General features: G+C 39.9%; 1 protein-coding gene across 16 annotated transcripts in view; it reads right to left on the bottom strand.

The window, feature by feature from the left end:
• Macf1 (microtubule actin crosslinking factor 1) overlaps positions 1-23079 on the bottom strand; it is a 333972-nt gene that overhangs the window by 114153 nt on the left and 196740 nt on the right. For 10 of the 16 annotated variants that reach the window (XM_085686536.2, XM_085686537.2, XM_085686541.2 and 7 more), the window contains 9 exons: positions 22906-23068; positions 21334-21417; positions 20292-20399; positions 20053-20151; positions 19144-19296; positions 18795-18883; positions 15119-15254; positions 6091-11379; positions 5031-5180 (listed from right to left, as the gene is read on the bottom strand). In XM_085686536.2, coding sequence (XP_085542662.2) covers positions 5031-5180; positions 6091-11379; positions 15119-15254; positions 18795-18883; positions 19144-19296; positions 20053-20151; positions 20292-20399; positions 21334-21417; positions 22906-23068 — 6271 coding nt within the window. The remainder of the gene's footprint in view (positions 1-5030; positions 5181-6090; positions 11380-15118; positions 15255-18794; positions 18884-19143; positions 19297-20052; positions 20152-20291; positions 20400-21333; positions 21418-22905; positions 23069-23079) is intronic. The other 6 variants (XM_087904633.1, XM_085686544.2, XM_085686552.2 and 3 more) reach the window with 1 other exon arrangement.

Raw genomic sequence — 23079 nt, 5'->3', positions numbered from 1 at the left:
AATAGGATTTTGATGATTGAGGGCTTTTAATATAGTAAGGGATAGTGACAAAGGTTAAGTTTAGTGTGGGAAAATTAACATAGGTAAAGATAGGATAAAATATTGACTCAGCTCCTGAAAAAACAGGGGGTGTAGAGGATAAAAAATAAGAACAAGGAAGTATCACACAGCTAGGACGCATGAGCTTCTCTCGAGGAGTCCTATAGACTGTGGCTTAGGTTAATGATTAAGAAGAACAATTAAGGACGTGGAGAGATGGCTGAGATGGCTTAGTGATTAAGATCATTGGTTGCTCTTCCAGAGGACCTGGGCTCAATTCCCATCACCCACATGGCAGCTCACAACCATCTGTAACTCCAGTTCCAGGGCACCTCATATGAACATACATGCAGGCAAAAACACAAATCCACATGAATAAAGATAATAAAAAAAAAGAAAGAAAAAGAAAAGAGAAACAGCTGAGTCCCAGAAACCCAGCTAGCTCAAGTTCTTTTCATTTTAATGTGGAGACGTGTTTGCAGGTTTCAGTGCGTATCATAGCTGAACAAATTTTTAAATATGAGGTAAGGATGGGTTAAGCCTTTTTTTGCTTTTTGTTTTGTTTTTCGAGACAGGGTTTCCCTGTATAACAGTACTAGCTGTCCAGGAACTCACTGTGTAGACTAGGCTGGCCTCGAACTCACAGAGATTCAGCTGTCTCTGCCTCTGAAGCGCTGGGATTAAAGGCGTGCACCAAAATTGCCGGGTAGGTTAAGATGTTTTTGTTAATAACTCTGAGGTAAAAACCCTTGAGAAACAATCTAAAGTTTAGAAAGGCACATAGTTGAGTGAGGGACTAATGAGGTCAAGGAACAAGAAAAAGCATTCCAATTATTACTAGCTGATGCGACTGTCTCGCTAGCAGGGGTTGGTGATCAGAAGTCTAACTCTTTGAACCCATTTCTGCTCTCAGTTTCCTGAAATAAGGAACTGTTGAGAATGGGTCTGCACCCTGAGGATTCAGAGCTGACTGATTGTTTTTCATATATAAAAGTTTAGATTTGCAATTCTTTTAAGATTTTTTATAAGATTATCCTTAGAGATAAATAATAAAATGATTGATCCCTCTTTGTAACCACAAAAGGCAGCCTGCCTATAAAAGAACTGGCTGAGAAAAAAATATTTTGCTTGCTTACACTATTAATCTATAATAAGTTGCTTGAATATGAATGTATGTGGGTTCATGGGATAATTTGCTTTTCACCTATAATACATAAAATGTTACTCATGTAAGGAATATGGAAAACATGTTGTTTAAAACTTATATTCATTGAAATCATTCACTTAAAAACAGAATGTAGCCATATTTTAATTTTTATACTGCTTCAAAGATGCTGCTGGGATACATAAGCTATAAGGGTAAAAATAAAGTTAGTTAGAAGGAAGACATCAAGAGAGACAGAAGGGATACATCTAGATAGAGGTAAGAAAATAAATAAAGAAGAGAAGAAGATGATAAAGAGATCCTATAGGTGTGTGTGTGTTTTCCCTTTTTTTGTCAGCCCCAGGGAGTTAAGTTTAACTTCCTCAGATAGAAAAACCAAGCTGAGCGAATAGTTAGCCAGCTCCGTTGGATCCCCCTTCAATCCCTGAGCTGTGGGAGGCTGTTCCTGGTGGCGGCAGTCCCCAGGCAGCTGACATGTGGGGTTAGAGTGCATCAAGGGAAGTCAACCAAAAAGACTTTTTCAATCCAAACTCTAGGGGGGAAGATCCAAAGAATACAAAAATACTTGGAAACAGTCTTCCCACTCAGCTGTTCTATAATTTCTTACTCCTCAACAGAGAAGCCAGCAATGGGTGGTGGAAAAGCATAATAGTGATTTAGAGTATAGCCTCATTTCCCTTTTAGCCACCCTACCTCTGCCACACACCGGGTATTGGGAAACACGGCAAACTTCCACAGGCTCTACCATCTTCATTTTGGCTTCCAATTTCAACAAGCGACTCATCTTCCCTTTCAAGGTTGCCTTTCTATCCTTTCTATGTATGTAAGAGCATGATACTATCTAGTAGCAAAGTCTCCCTCCCTTACCATCTCCAGAATCCACTGAAAACACTCCTTAGTCACTCTACATCCTCTAGCTGCTGCCTGCAACACAAACACTTCTGGAAAGAATGACATACAGTAATCGTCTGCCATCAGTTTATATCTCCTCACTCCATGGAAACCATTTTTGTTGTTGTTTGTTCGTTTATTTGTTTGTTTTTGAGACATGGTTTCACTGAGTAGTCCTGGCCATCCTGTAACTTGCTCTGTAGACCAGGTTGGCCTCGTACTCAGATTGGCCTGCCTCTACCTCTAATGGGAACCATTTTTACCATGGTAATAATGAATTTGTCTTCACTGGATTTAGTATCTGTGGCCTCTGTTCTTCCTAGAGATCTTTTCCTCCATTTCTATAAAGTCAACATTTCTTGGTGTTCTTTGAAATCTGAGACAGGACTGGGGATGTGGCTCAGCAGGTAGGAGAACTTGCTTGAAGAATCATGAAGACCTGAGTTCAAATTTTATAGTCTCACAGAAAAAACTGGGAATGGCCATGAACACATGTAATCCCAGTACTAGAGAAGGATAATACAAGAATATTGCTTGGGTTTGCGGCCAGCATCCTACTTCAGGTTCAGTGAGAGACCCTGTCTAAAAGGTGTAAGATAGAGGGTGATAGAACGGGACAATGAAATAAATATCTATGGCCCACTTGTGAGTGTGTACAACCATACATGTGCATGCACAATACACAAAAGAAAAAAAAAACCAAACCACTAAAACCAACCAATTAACCGACTAAATATAGCTGGCTTCATTTCTGAAATTGTGAATCAAATTTTTGATTTAACAAACAGACAAAAACGAAGTATGTGCAGGCTAAAGGACAAGCAGGAATGTCATTTACCTCCTTTGAATCAAGATCTTTCACTGTTCTGGAGCCCACCAATTAGGCCAAACTATCTGGTGAGCAAGCTACTGTAGGATTCCTCCTTCCTATTTCTGTTTCCCCAGTGCTGGGATTACAAGTGTGTCCAATTCTCCTGGGTTTTGTTTCTGTTAAGACACAAAATGTAGCTTCGGCTGGCCTGAAACTCACTATGTAGACCAGGCTTGTGATGATATAAACAACCTTGTGGTGATCCTTCTGTCTCTTTCTCTCAGGGGAAGGATTACAGGCATATACTACCATATCCAGCCAGAAATGTAAGTAAAACACTGTCGGTTTTCCCAGCAGGAAGGCACAAGCATTATGGGTGAGATGGCTCAGCAGTCAAGAGCACCTATTGCTCCTAGCACCAATGTTGGGCAATTGACAATTACCTGTCAACTCTAGCTCCAGGAGATCCTACACTATGATCTCTGCAGGTATAGGTACTGACAATCATATGCACGGACTCACACACAGAGATACACATACAAACATAATAGTAGGATTTATTTATCTCATGAATGGATCTCTGTTCCTAGAGAGTCCCAGCTGCACTTTTTTTTTAAAGTTATATTATATTATAGCCTTTTAAAGGACATTGCTACAATGCAAACACAATACAGAGGCCAGAGAACAACTTGCAGGAATTCATTCTCTCCTTCTACTACACAGGTCCTGGGGATTAAACTCAGATCTCCAGACTTGACATTAAGTGCCTTTATCCAATGAGATTGCCTTTTTTTTTTTTTTTTTTTTTTAAAAAAAAGACAGGGTTTCTCTGTTTAACAGTCCTGCCTGTCCTGAAACTTGTTTTGTAGACCAGGCTGGACTTGAACTCACAGAGATCTGCTCTGCTTCTGCCTCCCAAGTGCTGGGATTAAAGGTGTGTGCCACCACTGCCCTGCTTCAATGAGATGTCTTACTGACTTAAATGGTGACTTTGAATTTCCTAAAAAGTTCTACAAACTATATGCATGGGTTGGTCTCATAAATACAGGCCTCACATTTCCATTATCACTACTGGGTTTTGTTTTCCCATGGGTGAATTAAATCACTGGAAGTAGAATGAATATGAAGCCCATGGGTCAATCGCTTTCACCTAATTTTATCACTGCAGCAAAGAAGCCTCACCTTCCACAGTGTCCACCCACAGAGTCTAAGAGACGCTTTCTTCAGAAGACAACTCTTCCTCTTCTGTAGGGAAACAGCACATGCAGCTCTACACTACTGAAAGAGCTGGCAATGGGTAGGTTTAATTGCTTCTTACACTTTAAACAAGTTAGAACTCTTTTGCATATGCAAATTTATCTATTTTCTGGTGTTACTATTAAAGAGGGATTTAGGTAATATAACTCACACTGCTGTTTAACTTCATCCACTGAAGTTTGCAAGCTAGAATTCTCCTGTTAGCTAAAAGCAAACTTTTTCTTTCTTTAAAAAAGATTTATTTTTTATTAATTTAAGTGCTGTATATGTGTTTATGTATGTATGTTTGGAGGCCAGCAGAGGATGTCAGTTCACTGGAGCTGAAGTTACAGCGGTCAACTGTGATTGACTAGACACAGTTTCTAGACACTGAACTCTGAACCTCTGAAGAGCAACATGTGCTCTGAACTGCTGAGCCATTCTCCAGTCTCAGCATTAAGCTGTTTTTTTCTTTCTTTCCTTTTTTCGGGGGAGAGACAGAGTCTCCTGGAGCTCACTATGTAGATTAGGCTGCCCTCAAACTCACAGGGGTCCTCCTGCCTCTGACTTCCAGGGCTGGGATTAAAGATATGTATCACCATGCCTACCTTACTTCAAGTTTCTTAACTAACCACAATGCTTTTGAAATTATCTCATTAAATCAAAGACCACACAAGCAAAGCAGCACATGTCTATCCAAAGTATATTCAAATCTGGCTCTTACTGTTCTAGCCTAGAATATCCTACCAATGCCTAATAAGGAGCCAGAGATTTTTTTTTTCCAATGAGAGAGAGAGTGAAAAGCACTTTTAAGCCTTGAAATCTTCAAGATAGTTGGAGGCCACCATCTTGAAGCCAGTGGACATGGAAGAATGTTTGGGAACGTACCTTGGCCTGACACAGCAGGTCCTGCAGCTCTGCCACACTAAGCTCCAAAGGCTGAATCTGTTTGGTTCTCATTTCAATATCCCGTAAGAGAGACAGATAGGACACCAGCTTCTCATCATGCTCTAAACAAAGCCGTCGGGTAAACACATTCTGTGGAACCAAAAGTAAAACTAAGTTCTGTTTTCCTAAACGTCAGCTTTTAAAGGAGGTAGTTGTTTGTTACAGAAAGAAGCTATTTGTACTACAAATAAGACAGGATGAAATATGCTATTCTGTCTGAGCCATTTCTAAGCAATCGGCAAAGTGATTTTATTAACCTTCTCAGAGAACAGAAGCACATCATTACCAATAAGTTAGATTCATTTAAAAACATTTCTAAAAGACATTCTAATTTCAAGTAAAATCATTCCAATATTTCAAATAAGTTTCTAACTTTAGGACTCTTGGGCAGGTGGTAGGTCCTGACAGTATAATAACCACATAGCAAACCCTGGGTCCAATGCTAGAATCACAAAAATAAAAAGCAACAAACAAAAATTCTTAAAAATTTTTAGGAAGATATTCACAGGCAATGCTTAATTTTCCAACAACTATATTATAGGTAATAAATGAGTTGGTAACTTAAGAGATTTAGGTAATGCCATAAATAAATATGTATGTATGTATATGTATGTACGCATGTATAAGTGCATACAATCTTACACAAGTGACTTCCATATCCAATTAAGAATTACAGCATCAAGTTAGGGCTGAGAATATAGCTCAGTAGTAGAGTACTTGCCTAGGAAGCAGACCAAAATAGAAAAGAAGAAAAAAATCATCATAGCACTAAAGCTACTTTTATCTTTAATAAATAAACTACAAGCCAGAAGTGATGGTGTGTGTTCTCTAATTCTAGAATGGGAGGCAAGAGAGTTGCTATAAGTTTGAGGCTACCCTGGGATACATAATGAGTACCAGGTCAGCTAAGGTCACAAAGTGAAACCCTGCCTCAAAACAAAATCAAAACAAAACAAAACAAAAGGCCCCAAACCCTAAGCAAACAGAAACATTTACTTGCCTGAGTAGCTCTGCAGGGCACTGGGTTTACACCTTCTTTCCCCTTCTCACCAGGTACAGCCATGAAGGGAGCTTGTTCTTCACCAAGGATTTCTTTGTGCTTTTCCTGAGGCACCTTCTCATCTATCTTCATTGCAGAATATGGCAGGGACACTGGCATTTCTTCACTGACTTCTGAAACAGTGGGACTAGTGACAGCATTGTGTTGTTCTATGCTCTCCTTCAGTAATATTCCTTTGGGCAATTTCTCTGGAAATAAGGATACCAAGACCCTGGGTCCTTTCTGACCCACTGTGTCTTCAGAGGATCCTCCTTCTGGGTCTCTAGTTATAGGATTTACTATTTCAAGAAATTTTGTTTCCTGGGTTGTTGATATTTTAGATTTTTCATATTCACAAAGCTCATGATCCCCTTTGCTATCCTCATGAAGATGTTTTCTATCTGAGGAGTCTAGATGACTGACTACTTCTGTATTTATGGTAGAAACTGTGGGTTCTTTCCATATATGAGCTCTTGTTGAGTCCAAAGGTATTTCTTGGTATAACTTTTCTTTATCATCTTTACAAGCGAAAATCTTATCTTTGGTCTTCCCAGTTTTAGATGTAGCACACAGGTTTTGGCCATCAGTAGTATTCTGTCTGCTGGGTCTTTGGGCAGACATGTCTCTTTTGGAAATTTGGAATGTGTCTGAAACGGGGACTTCTCCATCTGAGTCCGGATCATTTAGTCTTTCAGGTCTTGGGATCTCAGAAGAGAATGGTTTCTTCTGGGCATCACTATCAATTTCTTGAGGTAACTTTTCTTCTGGTCTTAAGATCGAGCAGAGGTTCACAGTTTTTATTTCCTCTTCGCTGAAGAATGTTAAAGCATCTTGATTTCGTAGGGAAGCATCTTTGGATGTCACTTGGGAAGGGAAATCTTCAGTTTTACAAATAACAGAAAAGTTCATTTCTCTACCAATGTCTTTTCTCTTTTCATTTCCAATCATTCTCAGAGACTGGCTCTTTATACACGAGTCATGCTCATTACCAACAGTAACTTCCTGGTCCAAGCTTTCCTCAGGAAGGCCTGTTGCTTTGCCTGTGTGGACACTTTTCCCGACAGCCACTCCTCTGTTAACCCTCACATTCACTGACTGCTCACTCAACAGTCTGCCGACTGATTTGCAATGAGATTCCTGGCCTTCTGAAATCCTTTTCCCTTGACATTCTCTTGCTTCTTCAGCATCCAGGCCTGACGTAGATTGTCGTACGTGAGAAATCGTTTTTATTTGTGTCGCTACTTTCTCCTGCTCTACATCTGCACACTTTCTCATGTGACTTCTAGCTTCCTCTCTGGGTTTCAAATCAGAAGCTTGGTGTGAAGGTTCACCTTCAAGACCACCAGGACTTATGATGACAGCAGGAACTTTATTGTCCAATGAAGCTTTCTCCTCATCATGAGACTTGCTTTCCATCTCCTTTAGTGAAAACTTCCTGCCTCCTTCTGCCTTTCCCCTACTAGAAACCCTTCCTTTAACCTCTTCTTGAACACACTGACTTCCAACTTGGACCACTTTCTCATGTTGTTCTTTATCATAGCTCCCCTTGGAGGTCTCACCACACTCAACTAGTAACTCCGGTTTTGGAAATTCACCCTTCAACTCACATACTTCAGTCCCACCTTGCTTTTCTAAGGTATCTGCTTGGATCACAGATGCCAGCTCAGGGCTAATAAATCTTTTCTCTACAGCATCCTTTAAAGTCACTCTTTGATCACTATATATATCAATAATTCCTCCACTTGAAATCTGATGAAAAGCAATAATTCTGGCCATGTTTTCATCCAATAGTTTCTGTTCCAAAGCTGATGCCAATGTCAATCTTCTTCCTGTGGTTGTATCTATAATTCCACCAGTGTTCGCCTGAGCTTCCAAAACCTTCAGTGTAGATGCAAAGTCTACCTTGCCATGCTGCACTGCTTCAGACAATGGTAGCACTTGGTTGCTCATCTCATCTTTAATATCAGAGAATGGGATTACTTCAAGATATCTCCATCCAGACTCAGTGTCAATCCTACATTTCTTTACTAATTCTGAGTAGGGAATAATTCTGCAGTTCTCAGGATCTACGACTCCATGTGTCATTCCTGAAGGTAATTCTGTCTTATGAGCTAAGGAGCCTCCCAAGTTCCCACTATAGTCCTGGATCTCTTGGATTTCTCTTTTCAACTCTGGAGAGACAAGATCTAATTTTATGGCTTCTGAGAAGGAAAGAGCTTCCTTTGTTTGAGGATGAAAAAATTGATGATGGTTTAAATTCTCAACTTTTTTGAGCTGCCTGGCTACATCTTCACCAATTAAGCCATGTTTGAAGGCATTATCAACAGAAAGTCTCAACCCAGAAATATGATGAATGATACCACCATCAAGTACTTGCTTAGCCAACAGAGAAACAGCTTCTTCTCTCTCCAGAAGACCTCTATCAATGGACTGCAGAACTGTTAATGGTGCTTTACTATCAGGGTCCATAAGTCCTGTTGTTTCCATTTGTAGCTCAGTTAATCTCTCCTTAACTGCTTTTTGAGCATCTCTGCCTTTGGTAGCCTTTTCCAGATTTATAAGGGCTGTCTGGTCAGCACTGTCTACCAAACCAAGATTTGAGGCCAAAGTTACTGAAAGCTTTTTGCCTCGTTTCAGGTCCACAATTCCCCCAGTTACCACCTGCCCCTCTAAAATCCTGGTGGCTAGCTCCTTGTCAAGAAGGCCAGCTGCCACAGCCTGCTTTACAGAGCACAGTGAGTTGGTTCTGGGGTCTAAGACACCACTTATAGCTTTGTCTGACATAAGGACATTATGTAGTAATTTTTCATCCATCAGACCTTCATCAATGACTTCTTCAGTTGTCAAAGACTCACAGGTCTGAGAGTCAAAGAAGCCCCGAAACATGTTCAGTTTTCCCATTAGTTTCACAGCAGTATGGCTAGACACAAGGCCTTGGCCTATTGCATCATTTAGTAAGAGTTTCTGACCTGTTTCTTCATGGATGATACCACCATCCAGTAGCTGTGAAGATAACTTACTTAAGGTAGCTTCTTCCAGCAATTCAAAAGGATGACCACACAACAAGGAAGGTTCACCACCATCACCATCTGTATCAGTCTTTTCTAATACCACCATATGACCATCTGCAACACTCTGTCCTTCTTGGCTCTGTTTGTGGCTATCCTTAACCAAAAGTGTTCCATTTAACTCTTCCTCCAAAGAATTAATATTCATACCATTTTCTGACTTAAATTCTGATTTTAAGCTTGAAGTCTCTACCTGACATTGTGAATTTTTGTTTTGGAACTTTATGAGGGGTATTATAGTTTCACTTGGAATAAACTCAGTTTTGACAGTCTTTACTTTTTCTTTCTGACATATGAAGGAAGTCTTTGTGGGAGCTTGCCATTCTGATTTCTCAGTAGAAAGGAGGTCTTTCTCAAGCACCAAAGACATACCTTCAGATTCCTCAGGACATTTCACAAGGAGGGGTCCTCCACTGGTGTTTTCCTTGCTAAACATTTCTGTTTGTTCTTCCTTTCTAGTATCTAACAATGGACTTTGAAGCTCTAAGTTGACTTTATTTATGACCTTCAAAGTGCCAACATTTGCAGTAATTGCTTTTTGCTCTCTTACAAACAGATCCTTCTCAAGGCTCTCTTCAGAAGAGCACTCTATTCCTACAACAGTCCTTTTGCCTTTTGCTTCAGGATAGTTTTCTGGCTTGGGATAGTCTTTGTTCTGAGAAGAAAACTGGGATTCACAGGGCTTCCTAGTACATTTAGCACTGGAAATTTGGGTGTTACTTCCAGTATCCAATTCTTGCAATTCCCCAGACGTGTCTAGTCTTTGATGCTGAATTTCAAATACATCTGGAAGATCTGTTTGACATTCATCTCTGGATGATAGAATCTCCAGCAGCTCCTGATCCAACAGAAGCAGTCTCTGCCCAGTCTGTACATTAATGTAGCTGTGAGTCATCAGTTGAAACAATAGCTTCTCTCCATGGCTTACTATTTTCTCTCTTTGGCATGACAGGGGTAGGGTACCAGGAGCAACACCTAATTTACTTTGTTCTGCTGAGTCTGCTAGTTGTATGTGAGGCATAACATCAGGGATACAAATTGATCTTAAGTTATTCACAAGTTCTTTATCTAAGATACCACTCTCTGTTGCTTTCTTCCAGGACCAAATCTCTGTAACTGTTGGTAGAAAAAGAGCCTCAATTTGCTGTCGTTTACTGAGAATTTTATGTGCTAATTCAGTAGACACAATACCTTGTTCTAGAGCATCTGTAATTGGGAGTATCTCACCAGATTCAGGCCATAGTAACCCCATGAATGACCAGAGGGATTCCAGAATTACAAGGGCAGTCTTAGCAGCTACTAGATTATTGCTCACTGCTTCGTCCACTGTCATCCTATTCCCCGTGACAGTGTCAATGATGCCCCCTGTCTGAAGCTGCCTTATGAGAATAGCACAGGCCATATCTTGGTCAATCAAATTATGTCTCACAGCCTCTTCCACTGTAAGTCTGTGTCCTGTTCTTGGATCTACTATGCCACCAGCAAAAAGCTGAGCTTCCAGCAGTCGGACAGTGACCTGCTTATCTATCAATCCTTCCTGAACGGCACGGAAAATGCTAACCTTCCGACCTGACCTCAAGCTCACCATTCCCCCTGCCAACTGCTTGACAGGCAGCAATTTCAGGCCTGATTCTTGATGGATGATACACCTCTGCATCAGTTCCAGCAAGCCAACTTTCTCAGCTGTGTTAGGGTCTATCAAATTCTTGGATGATCTCAGGTGAGACTGTAACACTGAATGAAGCCATGATGAAATGAAACCTTGATGAAAAGCTTCTTCCAGATTAATACAGTTCTCACTTGGAGAGAGACTGAAACCTCCAGTTGCCAGGTGAGCTTCTAAGATTTTCAGTCCGAGTCTCTCACTGATTATTTTTCTTTCAATTGCTTCCACCACAGAACGGGGGCCTTGGGTCTCTGCAAGCCTGCTTATTAAGGACAGAGAATCCTGTAGCTCCAGGAGCTGTTGGTACATTGGAAGATTAATGAGGTTTCTGGCGAGACCCTCTTCCAAAGAGAGTTTTTCACTGTTCTCAGGGGCAATGAGGCCAGACATGATAACCTGGGATTCCAGGAGCACAAGGCCTGTGTCTTGGTCAATAAGGCCCTTTTGCATGGCTCTGAAGATGGGAAATATCTCCACTGTGCCTAGGTCAATCACCCCAGCAACAGCTCTGCAACCCTAAAAAAAAAAATTAAAATGAAAATTGAATCAGAGTCAATGGTAAAGTGTAACTATTAGAAGGAATCTTTTTAAAGAACCACAGCAGATAAAATTCTGAACACAAGAGAAACCTACACGAAATGTCAAATGCAAGCCAGGCCATTTATGCTAAGAAATCATTTTTCTAAATTGCAGAATATTTAATAGAGTCAGAAGTTCATAGATTGCTTAAAGTATAAAAGCATTAAACATATCTGAGTAAAAAGTTTTAAAAAGAGGCAAGCAGTTGAACAAAAGATAGCTAGTTTTTTAATTTTTACATCTTATTTACATACTCAGAGTGTAAGGTATGTGTACGTGTATTCATGTAGGCATTCAAGAGCCAGAGCGCAAATGTGTAAGTAGTGGACAGCTGGTGGGACTCGGTTCTGTCCTTCCATCATGTGGGTCCTGGGTAGCAAACTCAGGTGATCAGCCTGACAGTGGGTATTCTAACTTGCTGAGCCACATTGCTGGCCTTGGGTAGTTAGTTTTAAAACTGTATACATATATGTGTGGGTATGAGTATATGAGTGTAGGTGCCCTAGTAGACCAAAGGTGACAGATCTCCTAGAGCTGGAGTTACAGATGATTGTGAACTGCCTAATGTAGGTATTGAATTCAAGTCTTCTGGAAGAGCAGTAAGTGCTCATAATCACTGAACCATCCATGCTCTAACATCTAGATAGTTATTTATAAGATCAAATTATTAGAAAGATTCTTACAGACACATACCAGTTCCCAATATAATTTCTCAGCGCTGCAGCCCATGTAGGCTCCGGAAACAGCTATTTTTTTTGGGGGGGGGGGGGTGTGGCTGATAACAGGATTAGTACAAAGGACAAGAGATTTTTAGCTACAAAATAGTTGTACATCCTAATAAATGGGCTTGTATGTATCATTCAAGGAGTGTGTAATTGAGTTAACTCTCTTGGAAGCCAATTCTGGCTTTTCCAAAGGCAATGATTTTGACTTAAGTTAGTTTGAAAACCTGAAAGTAGTAAGTCAGGGAGGGAACAGATTAGGGACTGCAGATGGTGTAACTACTACTACAAGTGAGTTCCAGAAGCCAACCTGGCCTCCAGTCTTTTGCTATTATACTGTCTCTTTGGATGGTTTGGGAAAACAGCAAACAATAAAGCCACACCTTAAACAGAAGTTAGTCTCTAAATTCAAAGAATAAGGTAAATCTTTATATTATTAAAATTACCCTTGCAAATTCTAAAAACAGGCTGCTGATTCTCAATTTAAAGCCCTTTATTCCAAACTTTAAATCATTTAAGAGCTTAACTGCCTAGACTGCTTTGTTACTTGTATTACACTTCAAGTTTACAGTTCTTTTTTGTTTGTTTGTTTGTTTGTTTGAGACAAGGTCTCATTATGCAGCTCTGACTGTCCTAATAATTCACTATGTAGACCAGGCTGGACACAAATTCACACACCATGGTCTCCTGCGTTTGCCTCCAGAGTGTGGGGATTAAAAGCAGGTGCCACTATGCCCTTCCTAGTCATCATCTTTATTTTCTTTAATGACGTTATCTGTCTCCTCTTTGGACAGTGTTATTTTTGGTTTTTATTTAGCTCATGAAAACTTATTCGTACAGAATCTTGATTTGTCAATCACTTCCCTGTCTACTAACAAGTGTACCTAATTTCTAGTCTCAATGAGAAGCAAACTATATAAAAACATGGTTTGCCCCTCAGTGTACAGGGACAGTATCTACCATGCAGCAAACAAAGAATGAATAAAAATGTGTATGCAGACCCTTAGCACCATTGAGCTGCATTCTCCACATGAAGACTGCATGAAGAGTTTAAGCATGGTAACAGCGCATATGCATATAGAATGCGTAGCAAAGATTTGGTTCATGTCTCCATTTCATTGAATATGCTCAATTGATGATGGCACATTTTGGTATAATTCCCCAGGCTATTTTCTTCCCCAACTTATTTTCTGTAGTGTAGGGTTCAATTTATATAAGTAAAACACACAAATTATACAAATCTACTATATATCTATTTTATAGAGATTGTAAAAATTTCACTGGTGTATGACTCTTGTAATACCTAAAAAAATTCCTTTTTAAAAATCCACTTAAAGCCTGCTGAGAAAGAGATACTATGACAAAGGGGAAAACTGTTGAAAATTTACAGTTTTCTGTAAGATTTATAATCTCAAAAATACTGACATTGAAGAAAAGCCTGGAATCCAGCCAGAGAAAAGCCTTCATAATTCCTCCCAGCACCCTCATTACTGGAAGACAGACGGGCAGCACTGAGTTGGGAGGTAATCCAGTGAAATCCAGTCTACCAAACATGGACAGTCTGACTCAGATGAACAGTAAAAGACGGGGGAAGAAATGGAAAGAAAACATAACGGGCTTCTACTTACCCAAACTGCAGGGCCCGCCTCAGCAGGTAAGAGATAGAGCCTTATGGAGCAGCTCAGCCGTGTCACATACACAGTGTAAGCTTGGTGTTAGCGTCCAGCATGCGACTGTTTGTTTTTTGCAAAAAAGAACCCCAAACAGGTCGTCCTCTTTTCCCTTTGTGCATTTGTGCTTAAACTCCAAAGGGTTAGTGAAACTTGTAAGCAAGGATGTCAGTTAATCAGAACAACACTTTACATGAAACGCACAGTACAGGGACACATCATGCTCAATGTAGTGGTGCTCAGCAGCTTGTCTTTTTCTCTTTCTTTCCCCCCACCCCTTCTTAACCTTTCAAAATGAGAACTGGATGTTCTCAGCAAGCAATTGTTAAAACTTTTCACATACTCCCTTATATAGTGAAGCAACAAGCCACTGGAAGTGGGCTACATTACACAGAAAATTCTACACCAGCACATTCTTTTTGGAAATATACCATCAAAGCAGCACTGGTTCTACTCTGTAGATTTTATGAATTTACATATTTATATACATGGGCCAGAATCAAGATATTTGTTTGGACAATCATTTTGAGCATCATTAAACCAAATGTGTTTTATGACATATTGGCCTTCCCCACATAAACTGGCCATTGCTTCACAACATAGGAAATAAGCAGGCAAACACACATGTATATCCCAGAGACACACGAATATAATTTGGTTAAACGCACACACACACACATACACACATGAGTATCCAGGAAGAATTTAAGACAACCAACAGCAACTATGGCTTTCATAGGTACAAAATGAACGTGAAGTGAGAACTGTTAACTGTGCTGCATGATGGGATGACCATGGGCGAGGGGAACCAGCGTCTCAGTCAGTGAAGCTAATCTGCCAGATAGTTTGGTCACTCTGCGGTGCGGGGGAAGAGGTTTATAAGCATTTTCACGAGCCAACGTCTACAACTCTTGGCTATCAACCTTGGGTGACAAGGTCACAGAGGAGTAATCCTATCATATCTTATCATAAGGAATGTCATCAGACACAACACAGAATTTAAGTTCTCCTTAGCTGTTCTGATGTGCAGTGATTGAGTGGGGGTGGAAGTGGGAATGAACCAGATCCAGAGGGTTTGCTGTAAGTGCTCTCTAGTATTTCTGACTGACCAACACATCATGGAACCCCAGTAAAGAAACACATGATAAATGGCTGCTAAGGTGAGGTTAAATATTAAGTCACATTGGTCATGGAGAGCTAGTGAACATGATTCTCAATCAGCAAAGCCACTTTCATATCATTTAAATGGCACCCATAATACATGGATCCCCAAACTAAAAATACCTTTTGTTCTGTCTGCTGAGCCAGCTCGCTTTGGAGCTGCTGGAGCTGGTTGGCAGAGCCGTCACAAAGGTCATGATAAGCCTTGTTCAGGGCACTCAACTGCTCGGAGATCTGCTCCTTCTCTTTTTCTGAGAGCCTGAAAGATGAAGCATTACATCTTTCTCAGGGGAAAAATTCTCCAAACTATATTCAAAACCTGCTATATTGCTGCCATGAATGGATTATCTGGATATAACCAGTCTCCTATACTCAACTTTGGCATCTCACTCATATCCTTCTGTGATTCTCGATGATGTCAATGCTAAATAAATAACTCTTTGCTTGTAGTTCTGCAAATCTCAATCAAAATGATAGTCTCAATACCTTAGCCTTACCCATACACAGCAAATTTGGATGCTGAAATAATATAAAATTATTTTACATTTAAATTCTTAGACCTCAGAATATATGATAAAGTCCTACTTTATATTTTACTCCTCCTGTGGTTATTCTCATTTTAAACAAAGTATAAATTTCACTTACCTATTCTCTACCTAGTCATCTTTAACTTTTCTAATTTTTTTTTAAAAAAATTATCTATTTATTTATTTTATGTGCATTGGAACCTGGGCCATAGACAGTTGTAAGCTACCATGTGGGTCCTGGGAGTTGAACCAGGGGTCCTCTGGAAGAGCAGCCAGTGCTCTTAACCTCTGAGCCATCTCTCCAGTCCCCACTTTTCTTATTTTTAAAGTCTCTGTACATGGATGTATATTCTGAGCACATTCCTTTTCCTTGGTATCCCTTCCCCAGTCTTAGTCATTTTTGTTTGTTTGCTTTGAATTTTGATTTTAAGAGACAAGGTCTCTATGTAGCCTAAGAAGGGGCTGAGCTGGTGACCCTTCTGGTTTATTTCCCCACGATAGGATTACTACCATTCAATAGCTCATTTAACTCAAAGTTTTACTACTCAACCGCATTTGTTTTAGAACATTTTCTAGGAAACATGACACTACATATGTAACTAAAGCCACCATGTGTTTGTCACCAAGTTCATTCTTTTCCTGTCTTCCTAGAGGTTCACAACTTGAATCTGGTGAATACTAAAAGCCCCCCCATATTAATTCTGAGAATGAACTATGTCGATTTATGTTAGAATTACCTACAAACTCAATGAGATTCCCCAAGCCTTCTGTGGCTCTTCCAATTGTTCTTTACCTATCATCTTCTCTATTTGTCTTCAGTTTATCTTTGGCATTCAAACCCTGCAGTGGATTTTCTTAATATTATTCTTGCCTGTCCATTCATTAATTTGATAAAAACCTGATGTAGGTGGGCCTTGTTTCTATGTGTTGCTTTCATTGGTTAATTAATAAAGAAACTGCTTGGCCTGATAGGTCAGAATATAGGTAGGCGGGTGATGTAGGTGGGCCTTGTTTCTATGTGTTGCTTTCATTGGTTAATTAATAAAGAAACTGCTTGGCCTGATAGGTCAGAATATAGGTAGGCGGGGAAGACAGAACAGAATGCTGGGAGGAAGAAGGCAGTGAGGCAGACGCTGTACCTCTCCTCTCCAAGATGGATGCAGGTTAAGATCCTTCCTGGTAAGCCACCACCTCGTGGTGCTACACACATTAATAGAAATGGGTTAATCAAGATGTGAGAGTTAGCCAATAGGAGGCTGGAACTAATGGGCCAATCACTGTTTAAATGAATACAGTTTCTGTGTAATTATTTCGGGGGTAAGCTAGCCGGGATCTCCTTTTGTAACAAAAACCAGACCTCTAAGATCCACTGCTGCAAATATATCCTGTGAGGAAAGGGGATCCCGTAGCCATGTGGATATACTCCTGGTTTGCAATTTTAACTGGATCTGAGTATTTCCCTCAGAAAATCCAGGTGAGAGGCCAGAGTTAATCCCTTGTCATTTTGCCTGAGCACCACCCTAATCTTCAATAAACCCCTTTGCCTATTTAAAAAAGAAAATACATACGGACCACTAGAAATTACTTCTTTTTTTAAAAAATATTTATTTATTTATTATGTATACAGTATTCTGTCTGCATGTGTGCCTGCAGGCCAGAAGAGGGCACCAGATCTCATTACAGATGGTTGTGAGCCACCATGTGGTTGCTGGGAATTGAACTCAGGACCTTTGGAAGAGCAGGCAATGCTCTTAACCTCTGAGCCATCTCTCCAGCCCCCTAGAAATTACTTCTCTTACTTCTGGACTTCACTCTTGACAAAGATAACCTTTGTGCACACCTTTCCTGAGCCTATATCTCCTGACTAAAGCTGTACTTTCTAGCTACTAATTGATTCCAACCTCTCTCACTTCCTTCGTTTCTACAAGCTCTTCTCTGGGGGACTTAAGGCAGTGTAAACACAGCTGAGTGTCCTTCATGCTCTAAGAAGTCACAGTCTTCTGAGAGTATATCCCGTTCCTTGTTACTTGTGTTTAGTGCTTTCATCTCCAATGACCATGCCTTAGGAATCACAGCCCCTCATCTCTCATTTATTTACTGTTCACCATGCTGACTCTGAACTCACCCATCAACTTTTCATCAGTGCCACCAAAAAGTTCCGGCTGCCAAATATATTAGATATTCATTAATCTTTCTTGACTGTTGAACCCCCTCCTCTTTGGAACTTTCTTGGGTTCTGAGGTATTACTCACCAACAATTTTCTATTCCTTCTCTGAAATTCCCTTTACAAACTGAGAAGACCTAAAAGTCTTTTAGGTAAATTTACCTTTATGATTTCTACTATATTAATGACTTAAAATCTTTGTCTTTTTAAGACTTCTGTCATTAATTCCAAACTTGCTATGACCTGGCCACAGGGAATCTTTAGTGAGTCTACATAAGGTAGTCCACAAATCTTACTAAATATCAGGTATTTCTACTCTGACGTTCTAGAGGCTATCATGTTCAACAATGTCTAAGCTGCATTATTCTGCAACTTACTCCTTTTTCTGTTTCTTATCTTTGTGATTGATATCATTATATGATCAACAGCCTATGCTAGAAGCCTAGCAAGTTTTTTGTTTGTTTTGTTTTGAGACAAGGTCTCAGTATATAGCCTTGGCTGGTCTAGCGCTCACTACATAGATCAAGCAAACCGGCCTTGAATTCAGAGATCCATTTGCCTATGCTGGGATTAAAGGTATGTACCACCATGCCCAGCAAGTCTAGCAGTTTATTTAATGATTTTTCCAAAGACTCATTCTTAATATTTTTTTAATTTCATACATTTATTTAGCATATGTGTATGTGCACAGGCACATGTGTACACATATGGAAGTCAGCAGTTAATTTGGCGAGTCAGTTTTCTACTTCTACCCTGTGGGTCCTGGGTATTAAATTCAGGTTGTCAGGCTTGGTAGCAACTTTATGTGCTGAACCATCTTGCTGTCCCCTAGCTCTTGAATGTTTGTCACCGCTGTAATCTACCACATTTCTTGCACTCATTATCAGGACAGCCTCTTAATTTGCTTCTTGTCTTCTATCCTGTACCCCCATGTCAATCATGCTTAAAATTAATTCCCATATCTGACAAGAATTAAAAACCAAAACAAAAAAATTCCTCAGTACAAACTAAAAGGCTCTCGACAATTGGCTCTTGTTGCCAAGAATTCTCTATTCAAACTTCTCATCCCAAACCTAAGATTCAGCCAGGTGAAAAGGTTACACTCACTTATGACCATGCTTAGCCAAGAAGATCTGTGACGTTTTAATGGCCTCAGAAACTTGTTCTTTCTTGGTTGTCAGTTCTTCTGTCAGAACCTAGTAGTAGGAAATAAAAAGAAACTTTTCAAACAAGATTTAAACAAGTCAAACATGATTTCAAATAAATTTTTAAAACCAAAGGAGAAAATACAACCTAGGTCAAATATTACAAATGAGCTACAGATGTTTTAAACAGTCAAGAAAACAAATAAGACAGCTGAAGTTGTTGTAAGTCTTAGAAGTTAGCCTTTTTTAAAGTAATACTTTAGAATAAAACGGCCATGAGAATTGTTGTTTCAATGAATGATTCCACTAACCTGCTGCTCCAAAATGGCCTTTTCAATGTCTGTGGACGCACTGGTGTGGGATGAGGTAGCTGTTCCTTGTGTATTTCTTGCCAGGGTAGATACCCAACCCAAGAGTTCTTTAACCTTCTCCACATGTTCCTGCTTTTCCTCTTCTACCACTTTCTACAGCAGGAAATAGAAAGTTGGTACTGTTGTCAGTCTCGTTGTGCTGTATGACTTCATGATTCCAAAGCCAGACAGGAAATGAATTGTTCTTTACATACAGAATCTTGCTAACTTTCATAATTTAGGTCTAGGCTAATATTGAAGTGTTTAATATTCCTAAGCCTCGGAGGGCTATGACATGTCTTAGAGATAAATCTATCTTTGATAAACATTTTGCAGAGAAAAGTGATAGTGTTTCCATGAACCAATAATACACATTAAATAAAGTATCTTTAAACAAAAATGCATACAAATCAAGGCTGTAAATGTAATCCAAGGCTTATAGAAAGCAACTATTTCCCATTAGAACACTGGTTTAGTATTTACCAAACTTTCTAGAACATGATCACTGTAAATACAAGACAAGAACTGCATGAACTTTACCTTTTAAAAGATGAGATATAGGAATTCTAGTATGTAGTGCGAGGATCAACTTTAAGACTTGGCTCATGGTAGCTATAAGCTCACTAATGAGCCACACTCTCTGCCTGAGGCTCAGTTTTTTTGTTGTTGGTTTATCAAGACAGGGTTTCTGTGTATAGCCCTAGCTGTTCTGACACTCACTCTTATAGACCAGGCTGGCCTCAAACTCTGAGATCCATCTGCCTCTGATGCCTCTGTTGGGATTAAAGGCATGGGCCACCATGTCTGGTGAGACATAGCATTTGTTTTTTATCGTGATTTCAAGAAGAATTAGGACCCAACTATCCTCACCTCTTCCTCCTCTAACCGCCGGAGAGCATCGCTGATATATTTCACATGCTGAGTTGTTAATGTCACCAAAGCTGTGTATCGAGTCCTCAAGTCCATGAACTATATAAAGAACAATTTAGGTAAGTTATCTGCTGGAAAAGTAAAATTCAATAGCTGGAAATAAGGAGGACAACGGAAAGGTGACACAAATGAGATCTTTTCTTAAGGGAAGATGGTGGCATCCCTCCTTTCCTGCTCACCTCCTGTGTGATGGCATCTGAAGAGGAGAGCATGCGGCGGCGCTTGCCAGGGGATTTCTGCTGCGATTCCACAAAGGCCTTGTATGTCATCAGCTGCAACTCATAGTCCTAGGAGAAGGAGAAACTTGACTACCTTTGCACAGACCTTCATAGCTGACACATTACACAACAAAACCATAGTACTTTGTTGCTAGATTATGTTTACTATTTGTTCAGACTAGTTTGGCAACTATTGGGCCATTCTGCCTGTCAGAAATACTAATTCTGTCTCTATAAATGAATGTAGCTATTTATAGTATGGAAATGAAGGAAAATCACTGTTGCAATATAATTTATGTGCACTCAAAGTTCAAGTTCTTATCACTTTATTTATTTATTGTCTGGGTCTCATGTAGCCTAGGGTGGTCTCAAACAATCTGTGAAGCAAAAATATTGACCTTGAACTTCTAATACTCCAAGAGTGTATGGCACAGATTCAGCCTGTGGGTCATACATAACCTGCTGAATCCTGAATTTCTAACTTGTGATTTGATACCCAATTCTTTGAACTCACTCTTAAGGGAACTGAAGTTCAAACACGGGAAGTGGATTTCCCTAATTAATCCAGCAGAGATTAGAAACTTTCCAAAGCCTTTAAAAACGCTTTTCTCATTTTACTACATATACTGTGCTTCCTCTGCAACCTGCAGCATTTTTCCACCCCCTTCCACGCTTTCTTCATTTAAACAGTATCTTATTTATCTTCCCTACTTCTACTCTCATCTGCTACTGCTATCTTTTCCAAAAAGCAAATATGATCACCCGTTCCTCTAAAATCTTTCAAGGATGTATACCCTACTTTGTCAAACATCAACATGTATAGAAACCATCTGGGAAGCCTGTGAACTATGTGATCAGATACAATAGATGGGAGGGCACTTCAAGCAGTCTCTGTGATGCTGACACTGCTGGCGGGGAGTGGTCTCTAGAAGAGACCTACAGTGATGGTGAAATCTTCCTAAGATGGAGATCATTTACTCCTTCTGGGATGTGGTACAGTTACCTTCACAATAGTGGAGTACTGCTGGGAAAATTTTTGACATTGGTCCAGTTTTGTCTGATTTCTCTCAATTTCTGCAAACAGTTCCTAGAACCAAAATATCACATTACCATTGAGATATCATCACTAAGCGGTGAACACTTACTATATTCTATGGTGGTGACTCTCAAGCCTTAGAAGCATCACAATCAGATTGAAGGGCTAGGCCTAGATCTTGAGTTGGGCCCAGGAACCTTGATTTCTAACATGGTTCAGGGGATATTGATGCTACTGGTCTACATCCCTTTAATATTTTACATGTACAATTTCAAGTAATTCTTGCATTAACTTCATCAGTCAGGCTAAAGGAATAATAAACTATATATTTTAAGAATAAATTGTAAGAACCAAAGTTACATTTTAAATTTTAATAATTTTAATTACTATGCCTTAGAGATCCATGAAACAAAAATGTCTCTGATCTGCAAGTCCCTTGCCCAAGGACAGACAGTCCCTGAAATGCTGGAGGCTGTTGTTTACTATGGAAAATAATAAGCCATGTGTTTTTCATTCCCCTAAACAAGTTTGTTTAACCAATCTGCACTAGATATGCTTGGTCACATGTGGACGGAAGGTTTACAGGTAGGAAATTCATCAGGATGTATGCTTGCCCCTGATTGGACCAGATGAGAAATGCAATAAATTATGAATTTTCCCTCTTAAGCCACTGCAAACTGTGATTCTGGGCCATTTCCTAGGACCTGGTCAGAGCCTATCAACCTGCCAGTATTTAATTAAAGCCTGCTTCAAATTTGGCTTCAAACTGTGGTACTGGTCTTACTCTCAATTGGTAGGATTAACAAAAGAAGTAGAAAACTGAAAGATAATTAATTTCTTCAAAGTTTTATAGCTAGAAGGTATGTAAGCCATGACAGTAATCAATTAAACTCCACACCTCATATACTTAATAACACAGTATGAAGCAAAACAAAACACCACCACCAACAAGAAAAATTCTCTAAATGAAGCAATTTTCTTCCAAACCCCATGATCCGGTTCTAGCAAAATAAAATATAACATAAGAAGCAAAATGGAGATGTTTAATAATTTTAATATATGACCATAGAAACTCAGGATTGAAGGTCCTAATGGGTCTGTCTCTGGCCTAAATGTTAACAGTATCTTTTTTGTTTGTTTGTTTTGTTTTCTTAGACAGGGTTTCTCTGTGTAACAGCTCTGACTGTCCTGGAACTCAGTCTGTAGACCAGGCTGGCCTTGAACTCACAGAAATCCGCCTATCTTTGCCTCCTGAGAGCGTGCACCACTACAGCCTGGCAAGAGTATTTTATAAAAATAAGCAAGGAGGCAGAGGCAGGAGGATCTCTGTGAGTGCAAGGCCAGCCTGGTGTCAGAGCGACTTCTAGGACAGTCTCCAAAGCTATAGGAAAACCCAGTCTCAAAACACAAAAACAAGCAAACAAACAGTACATTAAGACTATCCTTTGAAATCTAAGAGCAGGCTTAGATGTTTTGCTGGAGGAAGGTTTGATTGCTGCAGTATTATCATTTTTTAGGATGAGCTAACTCAACACTCACCGTCTGCTGACTGAGCTGATCTGACAGCACTCGGCTATCTTCTGCCTGGCCTGGCTTCATCAGCTCCTGCTGGGCAGTGGTTTCCTCAATCCACTTGATAAGAGTTCCATGGCAGGCTCGGTAATCTCTCAGAATTTCCTGGATACTTTCCACCTCAGATTGCCTAGAGGGACA

This window comes from Myodes glareolus, chromosome 3, assembly GCF_982192425.1.
Source record: "Myodes glareolus chromosome 3, mMyoGla1.1, whole genome shotgun sequence".
Classification (NCBI taxonomy): Eukaryota; Metazoa; Chordata; class Mammalia; order Rodentia; family Cricetidae; genus Myodes; species Myodes glareolus.
Note: the sequence above shows the minus strand (reverse complement) of the source record. Positions and strands in the feature narration are given on the sequence as shown.